The sequence below is a fragment of the Lepidochelys olivacea genome (assembly GCF_965140295.1).
Source record: "Lepidochelys olivacea isolate rLepOli2 genome assembly, chromosome: 5".
Classification (NCBI taxonomy): Eukaryota; Metazoa; Chordata; order Testudines; family Cheloniidae; genus Lepidochelys; species Lepidochelys olivacea.
This window is the reverse complement of record NC_140415.1, coordinates 131,528,131-131,545,222: the sequence shown is the minus strand read 5'-3', so window position 1 is coordinate 131,545,222 and position 17,092 is coordinate 131,528,131. Positions and strand designations below refer to the sequence as shown.

Here is a 17,092-nt window from a genome sequence, read left to right as displayed (position 1 = left end):
CATTTCTGGATTCAGGCACATGGTGTGCATGCGCATATACGTATGGAATACATGTAGGGACCACCACTTGAAGAACAACTTTAGGTAACAACTGCAGTTCAGAAAAGTGTAAAATTAAGACAAGTGTGTAAATGGTAAAACAAAATGATCAAATTTTTAAGATATTATCTTTTATTCTGTTTGTCGTGTTGTAACCCTGTTGGTTCCAGGATATGGGAGAGACAAGGTAGGTGAGGGTAATATCTTTTATTGGACCAACTTGTGCTTGTGGAAGGTACAAGTTTTTGAGCTACACAGAGCTCTTCTTCTGCTCTGGGGAAGGAAGCAGAGTATCTGAGCTAAATAGAAGTTGAGACAGATTGTTAAAGCAGAAGGGGTAATGCATTTTGGAGGTGCTCACTTGAAATGAAGTAGGCAACTGGGAGTTAGATCAGTTATGCATGAAGGGTAGCAGGCAGTGTGGTGTGTTACAGATTGTTGTAATGACCCATAAAATCACTGTCCCTGTTAAATTCATGGTTTTTGGTGTTCAGCCGAGTTATGATTTTAAGTTCCCAGGCTCAACTTTTGGAGGTGCTGTGCAGGTTTCCTTTGAGGACAAGTACTGAAAGATCAGATACGGAGTGATCACTTTGTGAAAAGTGTACACCCACAGGTATTAGGGTGTTTTTGTTTTTTATCGTTTTTCCTGCGTGAGTACACTGAAGAGTGTAGTCGACATCTGGTTTCACCCACGTACTTACTGAGTATTTGATGCACTGGATGAGGTACACCATCTGTTCTGATAAGCACGTGTAGGATCCATGAATCTTGAAAGCTATGTTATGGTGGGTATGATATCTCTCCTGCTGTGTGTCTGCAAGTTTTGCATCTGTTTTTCTGGCAGGGTCTGGTGCCACTGTTAGTTGGTGTGTCCTGCTCTGTGGGGAGCTGCTTCTGATGATGAGCTTGGCAAGGCTGGGGGTTGTTTGAAGGCCAGAAGAGGGGATTCAGGAAAGATTTCTTTCAAGATGTGGTCCCTATCAAACATGGGTTGTAAGTGTTTGATGATATCCCGTACGGGTTCCAGTGTGGCGTGGTAGGTGACAACTAGGAATGTGCAGTCAATATGTTTTTTTTCTGTAATAAAACAGGTTCTCTTGGGGTATTTGGTTGGCCCATTCTCTTCTGTGATCTACTTCTCTGGTGGAGTGTATTTGTTTAGTGAAGGCAGTTTATAGTGTATTTAGGTGTGTAGCTCAGACTCTCTCTTCAAAGTCTGTGGTATATGAATGCCTGGCTGCAGATAACAGATTTTTTGGTATGTCTGGGTGGTTGCTGGATCTGTGGAGGTAAGCATGGTGATGAGCGAATTTCTTGTATATAGTCATTTGTAGGGTTCCACTGTTTAAACTAATTGTAGTGTCCAGAAAGTCAAGAGAGTGTTCTAGAGATAGTTTGATGGTTGGGTGGCGGGTGTTGAAGTTGTGGTGGAAATATATGAGGGAGTTTAGGACTTCTGTCCAGATGATGGAAATATCATCTACGTATAGCAGGTATATCATTGGTTTCATGGTACACTTTTCCAGAAATTCTTCCTTGAAGTGGCCCACAAAGAGGGTGGCATATTAGGAAGCCATTCTAGTACACATGGCTGTTCCCATGGTTTGGTCAAGGTGTTCATTGTTAAATGTGGAATTGTTGCAGGTGAGGATGACATGGATGAGTGTTGTGATGTGTTTTGGGTGGATTTCCAAGCACTGTCTATTATCTTATTTGTATTTGAGTTATGGCAGCGATGCTGTCATGGCGAGGGATGTTGGTGTATAGGGAGGTGACATCCATGGTGTTCAGGTGGAGGTTGTTAACGTGGAGTTTCTGGAGGCTAAGTTCCCTCTAAGCTGTACGGCCTTGCAGAGGACTATTAAGTGCCACGCAGGTGCTCAAGGCTATGGCAGGGAGAGATGTCTCTCCCCCAGCCCCGGACATGCCGTGGCCAGAGGAGAGGCACTCCTCCCATGACCCAACCCAGCCCAGCACTGAACCTGCGGCAGCCAGGTGAGAGGCGTCCCTCCCCTGGCCTCAACCCAGCCCCAGCTGGGACCTGCCGCAGCTGGGGAAGAGGCACCCCTCCCTCCTCCCTCAACCCAGCCCCAGCTGGGACCTGCCGCAGCTGGGGAAGAGGCACCTCTCCCCTGGCCCCAACTGAGCCCGCCCCGGACCTGCCGCGGCCGGGGGAGAGGCACCTCTCCCCTGGCCCCAGATCCGGAGCTGCTGCAGTGGGTAGAAGCACTTCTCCCCTCCAGCCCAGGTGCTGCTGTGGGGAGAGAGAGCTAGAGGGAAGTCCTCTCTCCACACTGTAGCCCCAGGGCAGCCTGCACCCCAAATCCGTCATCTCCAGCCCTACCCCAGAGCCCACAGCCTCAGGCGGAGCCCTAACCCCCACCCCCACCCCAACACTCTGCCCCAGCCCTGAGCCCCCTCCCACACTCCAAACCCCTCAGTCCTACCCCCACCCCATGAATTTTGTTATCTGTACCAATATGGAGGTGATGTTTTAAACATCACCTCCATATTGGTGCATATAACAGAATTCACGCCACACATGCATGGGAAAAATTAGAGGGAACACAGTCTGGAGGATGTTGTTAGTATCTTGGAGGAAGCTAGCCCTTTGTGTGGTGAGTGGTTTAAGGAAGGTTTCTGAGTCCTGATATTCTTTCCATAAGATTGCCATGGCCAGATACGATGGGTCTAATTGGGTTCCCTTGTTTGTGTATCTTTGGAAGCACGCAGAAGGTCCCTGGGGGTGGTTCGTGGTGGATGATGTTGTAGAGTTTTCCTTCGAGTTGCTTGGGAAAGGATTTGATGGTATCTTTAAACTCCTGGGTGAATTGTGATGTGTGGTCTTCTTTCAGCTCCCAGACTACTGCACTGGGCAGCACAGCATGGGGAGGAGGTGACCAGCCCTCTGTGGAGAAAGAAGTGGTTCGGGACTATTTAGAAAAGCTGGACGTGCACAAGTCCATGGGGCCGGATGCGTTGCATCCGAGAGTGCTAAAGGAGTTGGTGGATGTGATTGCAGAGTCTTTGGCCATTATCTTTGAAAACTCATGGCGATCAGGGGAGGTCCCGGACGACTGGAAAAAGGCTAACGTAGTGCCCATCTTTAAAAAAGGGAAGGAGGAGGATCCTGGGAACTACAGGCCAGTCAGCCTCACCTCAGTCCCCGGAAAAATCATGGAGCACGTCCTCAAGGAATCAATCCTGAAACACTTACATGAGAGAAAAGTGATCAGGAACAGCCAGCATGGATTCACCAAGGGAAGGTCATGCCTGACTAATCTAATCGCCTTCTATGACGAGATTGCTGGTTCTGTGGATGAAGGGAAAGCAGTGGACGTGTTGTTCCTTGACTTTAGCAAAGCTTTTGACACTGTCTCCCACAGTATTCTTGCCAGCAAGTTAAAGAAGTATGGGCTGGATGAATGGACTATAAGGTGGATAGAAAGCTGGCTAGATTGTTGGGCTCAACTGGTATTGATCAATGTCTCCATGTCTAGTTGGCAGCCGGTGTCAAATGGAGTGCCCCAAGGGTCGGTCCTGGGGCTGGTTTTGTTCAATACCTGCACTAATGATCTGGAGGATGGTGTGGATTGCACCCTCAGCAAGTTTGCAGATGACACTAAACTGGGAGGAGAGGTAGATACGCTGGAGGGTAGGGATAGGATACAGAGGGACCTAGACAAATTGGAGGATTGGGCCAAAAGAAATCTGATGAGGTTCAACAAGAACAAGTGCAGAGTCCTTCACTTAGGACGGAAGAATCCAATGCACCACTACAGACTAGCGACCAAATGGCTAGGCAGGAGTTCTGCAGAAAAGGACCTAGGGGTTACAGTGGACGAGAAGCTGGATATGAGTCAACAGTGTGCCCTTGTTGCCAAGAAGGCCAATGGCATTTTGGGATGTATAAGTAGGGGCATAGCCAGCAGATCGAGGGACGTGATCGTTCCCCTCTATTCGACACTGGTGAGGCCTCATCTAGAGTACTGTGTCCAGTTTTGGGCCCCACACTACAAGAAGGATGTGGATAAATTGGAGAGAGTCCAGCGAAGGGCAACAAAAATGGTTAGGGGACTGGAACACATGAGTTATGAGGAGAGGCTGAGGGAACTGGGGATGTTTAGTCTACAGAAGAGAAGAATGAGGGGGAATTTGATAGCTGCTTTCAACTACCTGAAAGGGGGTTCCAAAGAGGATGGATCTAGACTGTTCTCAGTGGTAGCAGATGACAGAACAAAGAGTAATTGTCTCAAGTTGCAGTGGGGGAGATTTAGGTTGGATATTAGGAAAAACTTTTTCACTAGGAGGGTGGTGAAACACTGGAATGCGTTACCTTAGGAGGTGCTGGAATCACCTTCCTTAGAAGTTTTTAAGGTCAGGCTTGACAAAGCCCTGGCTGGGATGATTTAATTGGGGATCGGTACTGCTTTGAGCAGGGGGTTGGACTAGATGAACTCCTGAGGTCCCTTCCAACCCTGATATTCTATGATAGGTTGTGTCAGAGAGTTGTCTGTGTTGATGCCATCATTACAATTAAGAACTACGACAGCACCTGCTTTGTCTGAAGGTTTGATCTGGTGGCTGATTTCAGGGACTGTATAACTATCCTCTTGGCGGTAGAGACTGTGGTGGTTATAATGCTTGTTGAGGATTTCAGAGTCTGTTTTTTTCCTGAAGTAATCAATGTAATGATCCAGTGTGTGGTTTCATCCAGGGGGCAGGGGGAGAGTGTTCAGTCAGATTATTCTTTTTTCTTATGACTGTTAGTGGGGCAGTGGGCGATGTCCTTGTTGTGAAAAAATTCCTTGAGGTGGAGTCAGTGGAAGAATTCTTCTAGTTCTCCACATGTTAGTAGAGTATCAGGTTCTGTGGTGGGACAGAAGATCAGTACCTTGCAGAGTACAGATACTTCAGTTCTGTTTAGGAGTAGTCTTGATAGGTTGATGATGTTGGGGTGTCATGTGGTGTCCCCATACAACAGAATCATAGGACTGGAAGGGACCATGGGACGGAGGAGGGATAGCTCAGTGGTTTGAGCATTGGCCTGCTAATCCCAGGGTTGTCAGTTCAATCCTTGAGGGGTCCATTTAGGGATCTGGGGGAAAAATTGGGGATTGGTCCTGCTTTGAGCAGGGGGTTGGACTAGATGACCTCCTGAGGTCCCTTCCAACCCTGATATTCTATGATTCTATGACCTCAAGAGGTCCAGTTCCCTGCACTCATGGCAGGACTAAGTATTATCTAGACCACTCCTCACAGGTATTTGTCTAACCTGCTCTTTAAAATCTCCAATGATGGAGATTTGTCCTCCCTAGGCAATTTATTCCAGTGCTTAACCACCCTGACAGTTAGGAAGTTTTTCCTAACATCCAACCTAAACCTCCCTTCCTGCAATTTAAGCCCATTGCTTTTTGTCCTGTGATGGGTAATAGTGTCTTAGTTTCTCCGAGAGGTGGTGTTCTGTTGGTCGTGGAGCTGACGTAGTTGGTTCCACTTTCTGTTTTTGTGTTGGATGTCTGTCATCAGGTTTTTTGATGGTTATTTTGGGTTTCCTGCATGATCTCTAGATAGATCAAAGGCAACCAGCACACCACCTTCAAAAGGCGAGCCTGGAAATTAAAATTTATAATTCTGCTAGACACCAAAAACCATGATCTTACATGAACATTGGTTTATGACTCATTACAGCAATTTATAACACAGCACTCTGCCTGTTACCCTTAATTGCCCACTTCAAACCCTTTATGAACAACAATCTGACCCCCAGCTGCCTACTTCATTTAAAGTGACTACTTCCAAATGCATTACCCCTTCTGCTTAATCTGTCCCAGCCTGTATTTAGCCCGGACACTCTTCTTCTTTCCCCAGACATAAAGAAGAGAACTGTGCTCAAAAGCTTGTACCTTCCACTAACACAAGTTGGTCCAATAAAAGCTATTACCTCACCTACCTTATTTTTTATTATCTTTTATAATGCAGTGGCTCTGAACCTTTCCAGACTACCGTACCCCTTTCAGGAGTCTGATTTGTCTTGTGTGCCCCTAAGTTTCACCTCACTTAAAGGTTACAAAATCAGACATAAAAATACAAAAGTGTCACAGTAAAATAGCTGACTTTCTCATTTTTACCATATAATTATAAAATAAATCAATTGGAATATATATATTGTACTTACATTTCAGTGCATAGTACATAGAGCAGTATAAACAAGTCATTGTCTGTATGAAATCTTAGTTTGTACTGACTTTGCTAGTTCTTTTTATGTTGTCTGTTGTAAAACTAGACAAATAACTAGATGAGTTGATGAACCCCTTGGAAGACCTCTGCATACCCATGGTTGAGAACCACTGCTATAACGTATACTTAAAAATGGACAAGTAAATACTGTTTATATTAAAGTGCTTTCTTCAGGACACCATGAACTATTCCTCTTGATTTAAGCTTTACAAAATTTTTAATCAAATTTTCTAACACCATAAAATGATTATTCTTCCTTAATTATTTTTCTTTGGCAAAGTCTTTCTCTACAAGATGTAAATAATACTTGAATAATGGCTTCCTTAGGTATATTTGACTGTCTACACTTCTGTTGCTTACATATCTTCCAGATCATTAATGAGTGGCTACCTTCCTGCTATTGCTACTGGCTAAGCATTCTCCAATGTACAGAAAGTCAGTATTTTTATTTCATAATACAAAAACAATACAGGAAAGTTTTATTACTTACAGATGTTCTTCGAGCTTCTTTTTCAGAAGAATTGACTAAAATAGAAAGTTAAGTGTGTTAATTATTTAAAAAATTGTGGAAATTTAGATTATATCAGTTATGGTGAAAAACATAATTTTATATTTATACCAAAGCTGCCATATTTTCATTTCATTCTGTTTATAGCAAACATTTACAGCAGTTCTCTATGGTACTGTAGTAATTATCCTTCCCTTGACAGTTATATGATCACACGGAAGTTAGGAGGCTTTACAACCATTTCTCTGAAATTGGAGCAATACTGAATAGATCAATTTATTAAAAAAAAAATTCTGTTTCATTTGTTTTCTTTTCTCCATGCTCTGGTATGTTTGCAGGGTAATACAAACTTCTTTATCTGAAACTAAAAGACAGCGCAGCAAGCTTTCCTGAAGAGTTGCACTACTAAAGCATTAAAGAAACATCACTTTTAAAATAAATCGGTCTAAAACCCTGGTTCCACCAAAATCAATGGAAGTTTCACCACTGACTTCAGTAGGGACAGGAGTTCAGCCTCAACTTTTTTCTTTACATTTTTTCCCCCTGTTCTTTGTTCTCATGTCTTTACTGTTTGACTACAGATGCACAAATACCTTACACCTGTGGTGTCCTAAGCTGTACCTTGTGGTTAAGTCACAGCTGGATAAACATTTTTTTTAAAAAAAGCTTCAAAATAATTTTTCATTTGTGACAAAATGTAACTTTACATATTTAAGCATCTCATTTTTTATCAAAACCATAAATGCCTAAAAACATAATAGTGTTAATGAAACAGAAAGCCATACTCACAATAGCCTTGAGCAGAAACCCATGCCAAGAGACAGAGAGAACATATTAGTATGAAGCAAAAACAGCAGCCAAGAGAAGAAACTATTTAGTAACTCATGAACAGAAAAAGTTAAAACTATTTATGGGTGGGGTGAATATATGCACATTTTCCCTTCCTCTCTGTCCTTAATCGTTTCATTATCCTGTCTCATTTTCTGGGGACTTTTAGAAAGCTAGCACAAATTATCTATACAGCGTTCAAGCGTGTGGGTATGTCTACACAGCAGTTAGACACCCGGGGCTATCCCATCCCAGCTGCAACTGTGCCTGGAAGTCTACACTGCAATGAAACAGCCCCATAGTCCGGGCGCTGCGAGCCTGAGTCAGCTGTCACAGGCCTGCTGTGGGTTTTTATTTGCAGGCCAGACGTATCCGATGAATGCTTTTCCGCCTCCACACTAAAAACAAACAATATAAAAGTAGTAAAGAAGCAAATATGTGAACCAGCATACTCAAACTAGAGTTTCATAGGATAGTAGTTGCTGTTTTTAAGAGTCATTTTGAAGGCGTGCCCATGTTAGTGACAAAACAGTCAAACAATATGTAGTCTGTTGGATGGACCTTGTCTTCACTAACAAGGTCAGCTCCCAGACTGCTGCGCTGGGCATCACAAAATGGGGAAGAGATGGCCAGCCCTCTGTGGAGATAGAGGTGGTTAGGGACTATTTAGAAAAGCTGGACGTGCACAAGTCCATGGGGCCGGACGAGTTGCATCCGAGAGTGCTGAAGGAATTGGCAGCTGTGATTGCAGAGCCATTGGCCATTATCTTTGAAAACTCGTGGCGAACGGGGGAAGTCCCGGAGGACTGGAAAAAGGCTAATGTAGTGCCAATCTTTAAAAAAGGGAAGAAGGAGGATCCTGGGAACTACAGGCCAGTCAGCCTCACCTCAGTCCCTGGAAAAATCATGGAGCAAGTCCTCAAAGAATCAATCCTGAAGCACTTCCATGAGAGGAAAGTGATCAGGAACAGCCAGCATGGATTCACCAAGGGAAGGTCATGCCTGACTAATCTAATCGCCTTCTATGATGAGATTACTGGTTCTGTGGATGAAGGGAAAGCAGTGGATGTATTGTTTCTTGACTTTAGCAAAGCTTTTGACACGGTCTCCTACAGTATTCTTGTCAGCAAGTTAAGGAAGCATGGGCTGGATGAATGCACTATAAGGTGGGTAGAAAGCTGGCTAGATTGTCGGGCTCAACAGGTAATGATCAATGGCTCCATGTCTAGTTGGCAGCCGGTGTCAAGTGGAGTGCCCCAGGGGTCGGTCCTGGGGCTGGTTTTGTTCAATATCTTCATAAATGATCTGGAGGATGGTGTAGATTGCACTCTCAGCAAATTTGCGGATGATACTAAACTGGGAGGAGTGGTAGATACGCTGGAGGGGAGGGATAGGATACAGAAGGACCTAGACAAATTGGAGGATTGGGCCAAAAGAAATCTGATGAGGTTCAATAAGGATAAGTGCAGGGTCCTGCACTTAGGACGGAAGAATCCAATGCACCACTACAGACTAGGGGCCGAATGGCTAGGCAGCAGTTCTACGGAAAAGGACCTAGGGGTGACAGTGGACGAGAAGCTGGATATGAGTCAGCAGTGTGCCCTTGTTGCCAAGAAGGCCAATGGCATTTTGGGATGTATAAGTAGGGGCATAGCGAGCAGATCGAGGGACGTGATCGTTCCCCTCTATTCGACACTGGTGAGGCCTCACCTGGAGTACTGTGTCCAGTTTTGGGCCCCACACTACAAGAAGGATGTGGATAAATTGGAGAGAGTCCAGCGAAGGGCAACAAAAATGATTAGGGGTCTGGAACACATGACTTATGAGGAGAGGCTGAGGGAACTGGGATTGTTTAGTCTGCAGAAGAGAAGAATGAGGGGGGATTTGATAGCTGCTTTCAACTACCTGAGAGGTGGTTCCAGAGAGGATGGTTCTAGACTGTTCTCAATGGTAGCAGATGACAGAACGAGGAGTAATGGTCTCAAGTTGCAGTGGGGGAGGTTTAGATTGGATATTAGGAAAAACTTTTTCACTATGAGGGTGGTGAAACACTGGAATGCGTTACCTAGGGAGGTGGTAGAATCTCCTTCCTTAGAGGTTTTTAAGGTCAGGCTTGACAAAGCCCTGGCTGGGATGATTTAACTGGGAATTGGTCCTGCTTCGAGCAGGGGGTTGGACTAGATGACCTTCTGGGGTCCCTTCCAACCCTGATATTCTATGATTCTATGACCTGTGGGCCATGATGTAGAAAAATATTTATTTTGGGGAGAGTGACTTTGAGCAGAACATCTCACGTCAAATTAATCTGCATTACTATTTTCAATTCACACTGATCATCATTATATACAAGCCAAACAACGTAAGCTCTTTGGGGGAAGAGTCCACCTTTTTGTTCTGCTTGTACAGTGCCTGGTATAATGGGGTCCTGGGCCTTGACCGGTGCTACTAGGCACTACTGTAATTCAAATAATAATAACCAGCAAAGGTACAATGATGAAGTCACTGCTCTACCTCCAAATTCCCCTCAACAGGGGATTAACTACACAGCCAAGTATGGACCATTTAAGTGCAGTCCAAGAAAAACTCTCAGCTGGTCTAAGCATTTTAAAACACTGTTTTTACACTCACTCTCCTCCCTGTTTCTGAGGACAGGCTCTGATTATTTCCGAGTGGGACTTCCTTGATATACTTCCTATTCTGGCAAAAGGTTATGGACCAGACGCTCAAGTGGTACAAACTGGTGAAAATCCAACTTCAATGGCATTACAGCAATTTACACCAACTAAGAATCCAACCCTGTGTGGTTTTTGGTCCTTTCATCCTTGGAATTTTTCCTTTTACTTTTGCTGTCTCTGTACCAAATGTAATGGAAGACAGGCATATGGCTCCTTTAAACAACTGTTACAAACTGTTGTATATATCACCTGGTAAAGGAGATGTGGAATAGTCACAAGGTATTTTATCCCTGGACACTTAGGACTCAATTATTCCCATTGACTTCAAAGAGGAAGGATCAAGGCATTAGTAGTGCCCAGTCTCCTTCAGGTCTTGGGAGTAGAAGACTAAACCAAGATTCAAATCTGGGTGTCCCACTTAGTGCTCTGATCAGTTATGTAGAGACCACAAGTGGCTGTTTAACGGAGTTGATTTTGCCTGCATGCATTTGCTTTTATTTTTATTACTTGTGCAACGCCAAAGATGTGAATTGTGCATTAGAAACACAACTGAGATAGGTTCCTACTCTAAAGGACATGTAATCTCACTGGGATGGATACAATATAAACACTAAAAAGAAGAGGTGCAAAGGTGAGAACTGAGTTATAACTTATCAGTGATGGCAGATTAGGCAAAAGGATGCATTATGCACCCTATGCATGAGTTCTGTATTGCTCTGTAGTCAAGCTGATATTTATATGGCACATTTTACCCATTTGAGGTTGCTGCACATACCTACAGCACTATAGAAAGATTTTCAGGGACAGTAACAAATATATTTGAGTTAAATAACTAAGTAAAGAAGTGATGTGCTACAAAAATGTATAGCAAACCCTTTTAAAGGCCATAGCCAAGTTGAAAAACACATTTCTGTCTCAAAATGTTGTACCTATTGTTGTTACAAGTAACCCTTACGACTACAGTCTTGGGATGCATCAGGAGAGGTATTTCCAGTAGGGATAAGGAGGTTTTAGTACCGTTACACGAGGCACTGGTGAGACCTCACCTGGAATACTGTGTGCAGTTCTGGTCTCCCATGTTTAAGAAGGATGAATTCAAACTGAAACAGGTACAGAGAAGGGCTACGAGGATGATCCCAGGAATGGAAAACTTGTCTTATGAAAGGAGACTCAAGGAGCTTGGCTTGTTTAGCCTAACTAAAAGAAGGTTGAGGGGAGATATGATTGCTCTCTATAACTATATCAGAGGGATAAATACCGGAGAGGGAGAGGAATTATTTAAGCTCAGTACCAATGTGGACACAAGAACAAATGGATATAACCTGGTTATTGGGAAGTTTAGACTTGAAATTAGATGAAGGTTTCTAACCATCAGAGGAGTGAAGTTTTGGAATAGCCTTCCAAGGGATGGAGTGGGGGCAAAAGATCTATCTGGCTTTAAGATTAAACTGGATAAGTTTATGGAGGAGATGGTATGATGGGATAACATGGTTTTGGTAATTAATTGATCTTTAAATATTCATGGTAAATAGGCCTAATGGCCTGTGATGGGATGTTAGATGGGGTGGGATCTGGGTTACCCAGGAAAGAATTTTCTGTAGTGTCTGGCTGGTGAATCTTGCCCATATACTCAGGATTTAGCTGAGGTATATTTGGGGTCGGGAAGGAATTTTCCTCCAGGGCAGATTGGAAGAGGCCCTGGAGGTTTTTCGCCTTCCTCTGTAGCATGGGGCACGGGTCACTTGCTGGAGGATTCTCTGCTCCTTGAAATCTTTAAACCATGATTTGAGGACTTCAATAGCTCAGAGATAGGTGAGGTTTTTCACAGGAGTGGGTGGGTGAGATTCTGTGGCCTGCATTGTGCAGAAGGTCAGACTAGATGATCATAATGGTCCCTTCAGACCTTAGTATCTATGAATCTACTATACTGGATAGGAGGAAAAAATTATTTTTCTCCATTTAAAAATAATTGACATCATCTTAATTTTCCCAAAGTTTCACAATTGTTTGCCATTGGCCCTGCTCAAAACCTTCATTCACTTTAGGAGAAATTTCCCTACAGCCGCCAGCAAACTCCCACCAGCTGTTTTGCCTTTTTCTCCCATGTGGGAAACAGTTTATTCGTTTATGACAAATACTCAAAGGCAATTAGAAGTCAGCTTTATCCTACTGTCATTACACAAAAAGCATTTGTAGTTTTAAACAGCTGCACACAATTATCATAAAAGAAACTCTGGAAAAAATATTCAGGAGGTGGATTTTAAAATAACAACAACATTTAATAACTAATTTATCTCTACCTCAAAAGAAATTAGGAAAAGAAAACTGCTTTGCCAGTGATTTCTTACCTGTATAAAGAAACAAAGGAAAAAAATTCCCACGTAATTCTGTCTTTGCCCCGCACCCTCAAAATGAACTATTTCTGTCTCCATGCAGATCACATGTTAGGAGCACATGTACTTGGATTTGCAGAAGTGCCTGACTTCAGAAATAAACAATATTTTTACTACTGCTTTATGGGACAGGAAATGGAACTACTTAAACTTTCAACAACAACTAAAAAACACCCCACATTTCCAGATGGATTACAATACTGATCTTCCAATTTTCCAGGTCCACCAAGAAAAACTGGGTCTTTGATCCATGTAACTGAGGGCACAGAGTAGGTCTTCGAACAATAGAATGGCATAGACCTACCTTCAAAATAAATTATCTACACTACTTATTTTTTTAAAAAAAATTGTATATATAAAACCTATAACTAATTATAGGTAAGTATGGTTTATTTTGGTGTAGTTTACACTGGTAAACACTAGATTAAATTAAAATAAGAAATTCAAAACAAAATAAGCAGCTACATACAAAGGGCCTATCTCCACTTACCGTGGATCGACGCTGTGGCGATCGATCCACAGTAGGGTCGATACAGCGGGTCTAGTGAAGACCCACTAAATCAACTGCCAATTGTTCTCCTGTCGACTCCGGTACGCCAGTGTAGACGCCGTAGTAAGTCAACCTAAGGTACGTAGCTGGAGTTGCATAACTTAGGTCGACTTAGCCCCGTGGTGTAGACCTGCCCTAAGTCTGCTTTTAAACAGTAACAGCGAAGAAGAAAGCAACAGCTTGAAGACTTGCGCCTATGGGTTAGAAAGTAATATACATTTGGATATGCAAGAGAGCATACACACAACCCCAAAGGTTACTGCTTTCTTGAGAGCTCTGGAGCTTGTGGGTTTTAAAACATGTGCTCTCAAAAGCAGGATCTGCACAAACAATTCTCAGTGGAGAATTTTAAGCTATGCCTCCACAGCAACTGTACCTTTGCCCCACACTGCATTAAAAAGGCAGTCAGGTTTATCAAGGCATGCATGAAGGGACAATACTGTATTCGTAAGAGGGCTGATGGTTTGAATTTCTTGGCGCTGGCACGTGTAAAATCTCAACCTTAATTTGCACTATGCAGGTACATTTATAACAGCAATTCCTGGGTTTTCTTTGGTAAGGAAGGACTTTGCTTCAGGAAAATAACACAAACAAAAACCACAGTATATTTTACTAAATGGTACTGAGAGTGGTGAATTTACATAGTGTGGCCTTGATTTTCTAAATCTCACTAATCTACAGAGTACAAACAGAATTTGAAATTAATGTTGAATTTACCAAAGGAACAGGGACACTGAAGATGACAAGACAGGGAATGAACTTCACTTCTTTTCTACACATGGTAATTTGTTTTAGACAAGAGTCTCGTTTTACAAGAAGTAGGTATAGTTTAATTTTAGGCCATGTTGCTGAAATCTAAACTTGGGAACATGAAAAGCTGCCAGAAATTTGCATCTGGACTATTTCGTCATAATTTAATATGTAGCTGGTATCACATAAGGGGCAAGTTAGGATAACTGTGGGTACTTGAATATAGGTATGATGTGCACTTCTACTTACATCTTCAGCTTTTGAACCTTGCTCCTGCAAAGATTTCTGCAATTCTTCAACCTGTGACTGCACCTCCAGAAGTCTCTGATTTACCAGCCTAGAAAACGGATACAAATTTTACTTTTCAAAGGGAGTGAATAATTGTGTCTGTGATTTTTGTCTCTCTTTTAGAGCTTATTTTTCAGAGAATTTAATTTTAAATATACTGACAGTTCCATACATTCAAAAGTCTGAGACACACATTTTGTGCCCACCAGTACTGGCCCACTTACACAAGAGATGCAAAGACACATTAATTTATTCCAAGTCTGCAACAGCCTTTAGAGAGATTATGGCCAAACTCTTCTGCTGTTTCCTACAGCAGTGGTTCTCAACCTTTCCAGACTACTGTATCCCTGTAAGGAGTCTAATTTGTCTTGCGTACCCCAAGTTTCACCTCACTTAAAAGCTACTTGCTTACAAAAATCAGACAAACGTACAAACGTGTCACAGCACACTATTACTGAAAAATTGCTTACTTTCTCATTTTTACCATATAATTATAAAATACATCAATTGGTGTGTTATACTTGAGCCTCTTTTTCTCTTGTGAACCTTATTTGAAGCCCTAGTCCAACCACCTGGGGCTGAAGCATTTAAGTGAGCTTTGCCCCTCCCCCCCCCCAACTGCTGCCCCTGTTACATGGGGCTCCAAGCAACTGTCTTGCTTGCCACCCCCTAACCCATCCCGCAACCCCGAAGTTGAGAAACACTGATCTAGATGAGTTGAGTACCCCCTGGAAGACTTCTGCGTACCCCCAGAGGTACGTGTATCCCTGGCTGAGAACCACTGTCCAGGAGCATCTCTGTCCATGAACACTTCAGGTATTGATATGCCTCATATGACTTTCTTTCCAGTTGGACATCATGGGAAGCTGTAACACTCATTATTAGTGGGTCAAAGATGCAGCTTTTTCTCTTATGAACCCACACAGTGATGACTTGCCTGCTCTTTCCTATCACTCAAAAAGAATAAATTTAAAAAATGTCATTTTAAGCTTATTATGTCTTTCTCCTTTTAAAAAAAATGACCTAGAAGATTAAAATAGTTCTACCATTTAACAATTATGCAGTATATTTGGTAACTTCAGGTTAACTCATGATTATGAGTAATAGTTTAAAAAAAACAGAGTAACTAAAACAGTTGTTTTTTCTGTAAAATACTGCGAAGCCCTGTGGGTGAGCCATGACTGCATAACTTATATATCAAAAGAGGTCTTCTTTTGGACAAAACTAAACCATTACCCGTATCCTACCAACTTTTTGTAGCTTATAGGAATGAATCCTTAGGTAGAGCATTTTCTACACAGAGACTCTTCAAATGGAACTAGCTCTGCTATTATCAGACTGGAGTTCCAGTTCCTGAAGGTCTAAAGACATGTTCCACATGGAGCATGGCTGCTTCTGCTGACTTGGTCCGAGATGTATCTATAGATGAGATCTGTCAGGCTGTGCAGGGGGAATCAAGCCCTAGTCATAGACAATTAGGGTGGAAGAGACCTCAGGAGGTCATCTAGTCCAATCCCCTGCTCAAAGCAGGACCAACACCAACTAAATCATCCCAGCCAGGGCTTTGTCAAGCTGGGCCTTAAAAACCTCTAAGGATGGAGATTCTACCACCTCACTATGTAACCCATTCCAGTGCTTCACCACCCTCCTATTGAAATAGTTTTCTCCTAAAAGCCAGCCTAGACCTCCCACATTGCAACTTCAGACCATTGTTCCTTATTCTGTCATCTGCCACCTCTGAGAACCACCAGGCTCCATCCTCTTTGGAACCCCCCTTCAGGTAGTTGAAGGCTGCTATCAAATCCCCCCTCACTCTTCTCTTCTGCAGACTAAATAACCCCAGTTCCCTCAGCCTCTCCTCATAAGTCACATGCTCTAGCCCCCTAATCATTTTTGTTGCCCTCCGCTGGACTCTCTCCAATTTGTCCACATTCTTTCTGTAGTGCGGGGCCCAAAACTGGATGCAAAACTCCAGATGCAGCCCCACCAGTCCCGAACAGAGGGGAATAATTATTCCCTCAATCTGCTGGCAATGCTCCTACTAATGCAGCCCAATATGCTGTTAGCCTTCTTGGCAACCAGGGCATGGTGCTGGACTCGTATCCAGTTTCTTGTCCACTGTAATTCCCAGGACGTTTTCTGCAGAACTGCTGCTTAGCCAGTCGGTCCCAGCTTGTAGCAGTGCATAGGATTCTTCCATCCTAAGTGCAGGATTCTGTTGAACTTCCATCCTAAGTGCAGGACTCTGTTGTCCTTGTTGAACCTCATCAGATTTCTTTTGGCCCAATCCTCTCATTTGTCTAGGTCACTCTGGACCCTATCCCTACCATTCAGCACATCTACCTCTCCCCAGCATCTTAGTGTCATCCGCAAACTTGCTGAGGGTGCAATCCATCCCATCATCCAGATCATTAATGAAGATATTGAACAAAACCAGCCCCAGGACCGACTCCTGGGGCACTCTGCTTGATACCGGCTGCCAACTAGACATCGAGCAGTTGATTGCTACCCATTGAACTTGACGATCTAGCCAGCTTTCTATCTACCTTATAGTCATACAATATCAGGGTTGGAAGGGACCTCAGGAGGTCATCTAGTCCAAGCCCCTGCTCAAAGCAGGATCAATCCCCAATTTTTGCCCCAGATCCCTAAATGGCCCCTTCAAGGATTGAACTCAGAACCCCGGGTTTAGCAGGCCAATGCTCAAACCACTGAGCTATCCCTCCCCCGCAATTAGTCCATTTGTCCAATCAATACTTCTTTAACTTACCGTATTAAAAGCTTTGCTAAAGTCAAGGTATAATTTACACATTTATAA

The 17,092-nt window shown here is 43.2% G+C and overlaps 1 protein-coding gene across 4 annotated transcripts in view; it reads right to left on the bottom strand.

The window, feature by feature from the left end:
- Positions 1-17,092, bottom strand: part of HOOK3 (hook microtubule tethering protein 3) — a gene marked incomplete at its 3' end in the record, with an annotated part of 143,297 nt that overhangs the window by 31,434 nt on the left and 94,771 nt on the right. For all 4 annotated transcript variants that reach the window (XM_084628916.1, XM_084628918.1, XM_084628917.1 and 1 more), the window contains exons 16-17: positions 14,236-14,323; positions 6,773-6,807 (exon numbers count right to left, since the gene is read on the bottom strand). In XM_084628916.1, coding sequence (XP_084485042.1) covers positions 6,773-6,807; positions 14,236-14,323 — 123 coding nt within the window. The remainder of the gene's footprint in view (positions 1-6,772; positions 6,808-14,235; positions 14,324-17,092) is intronic.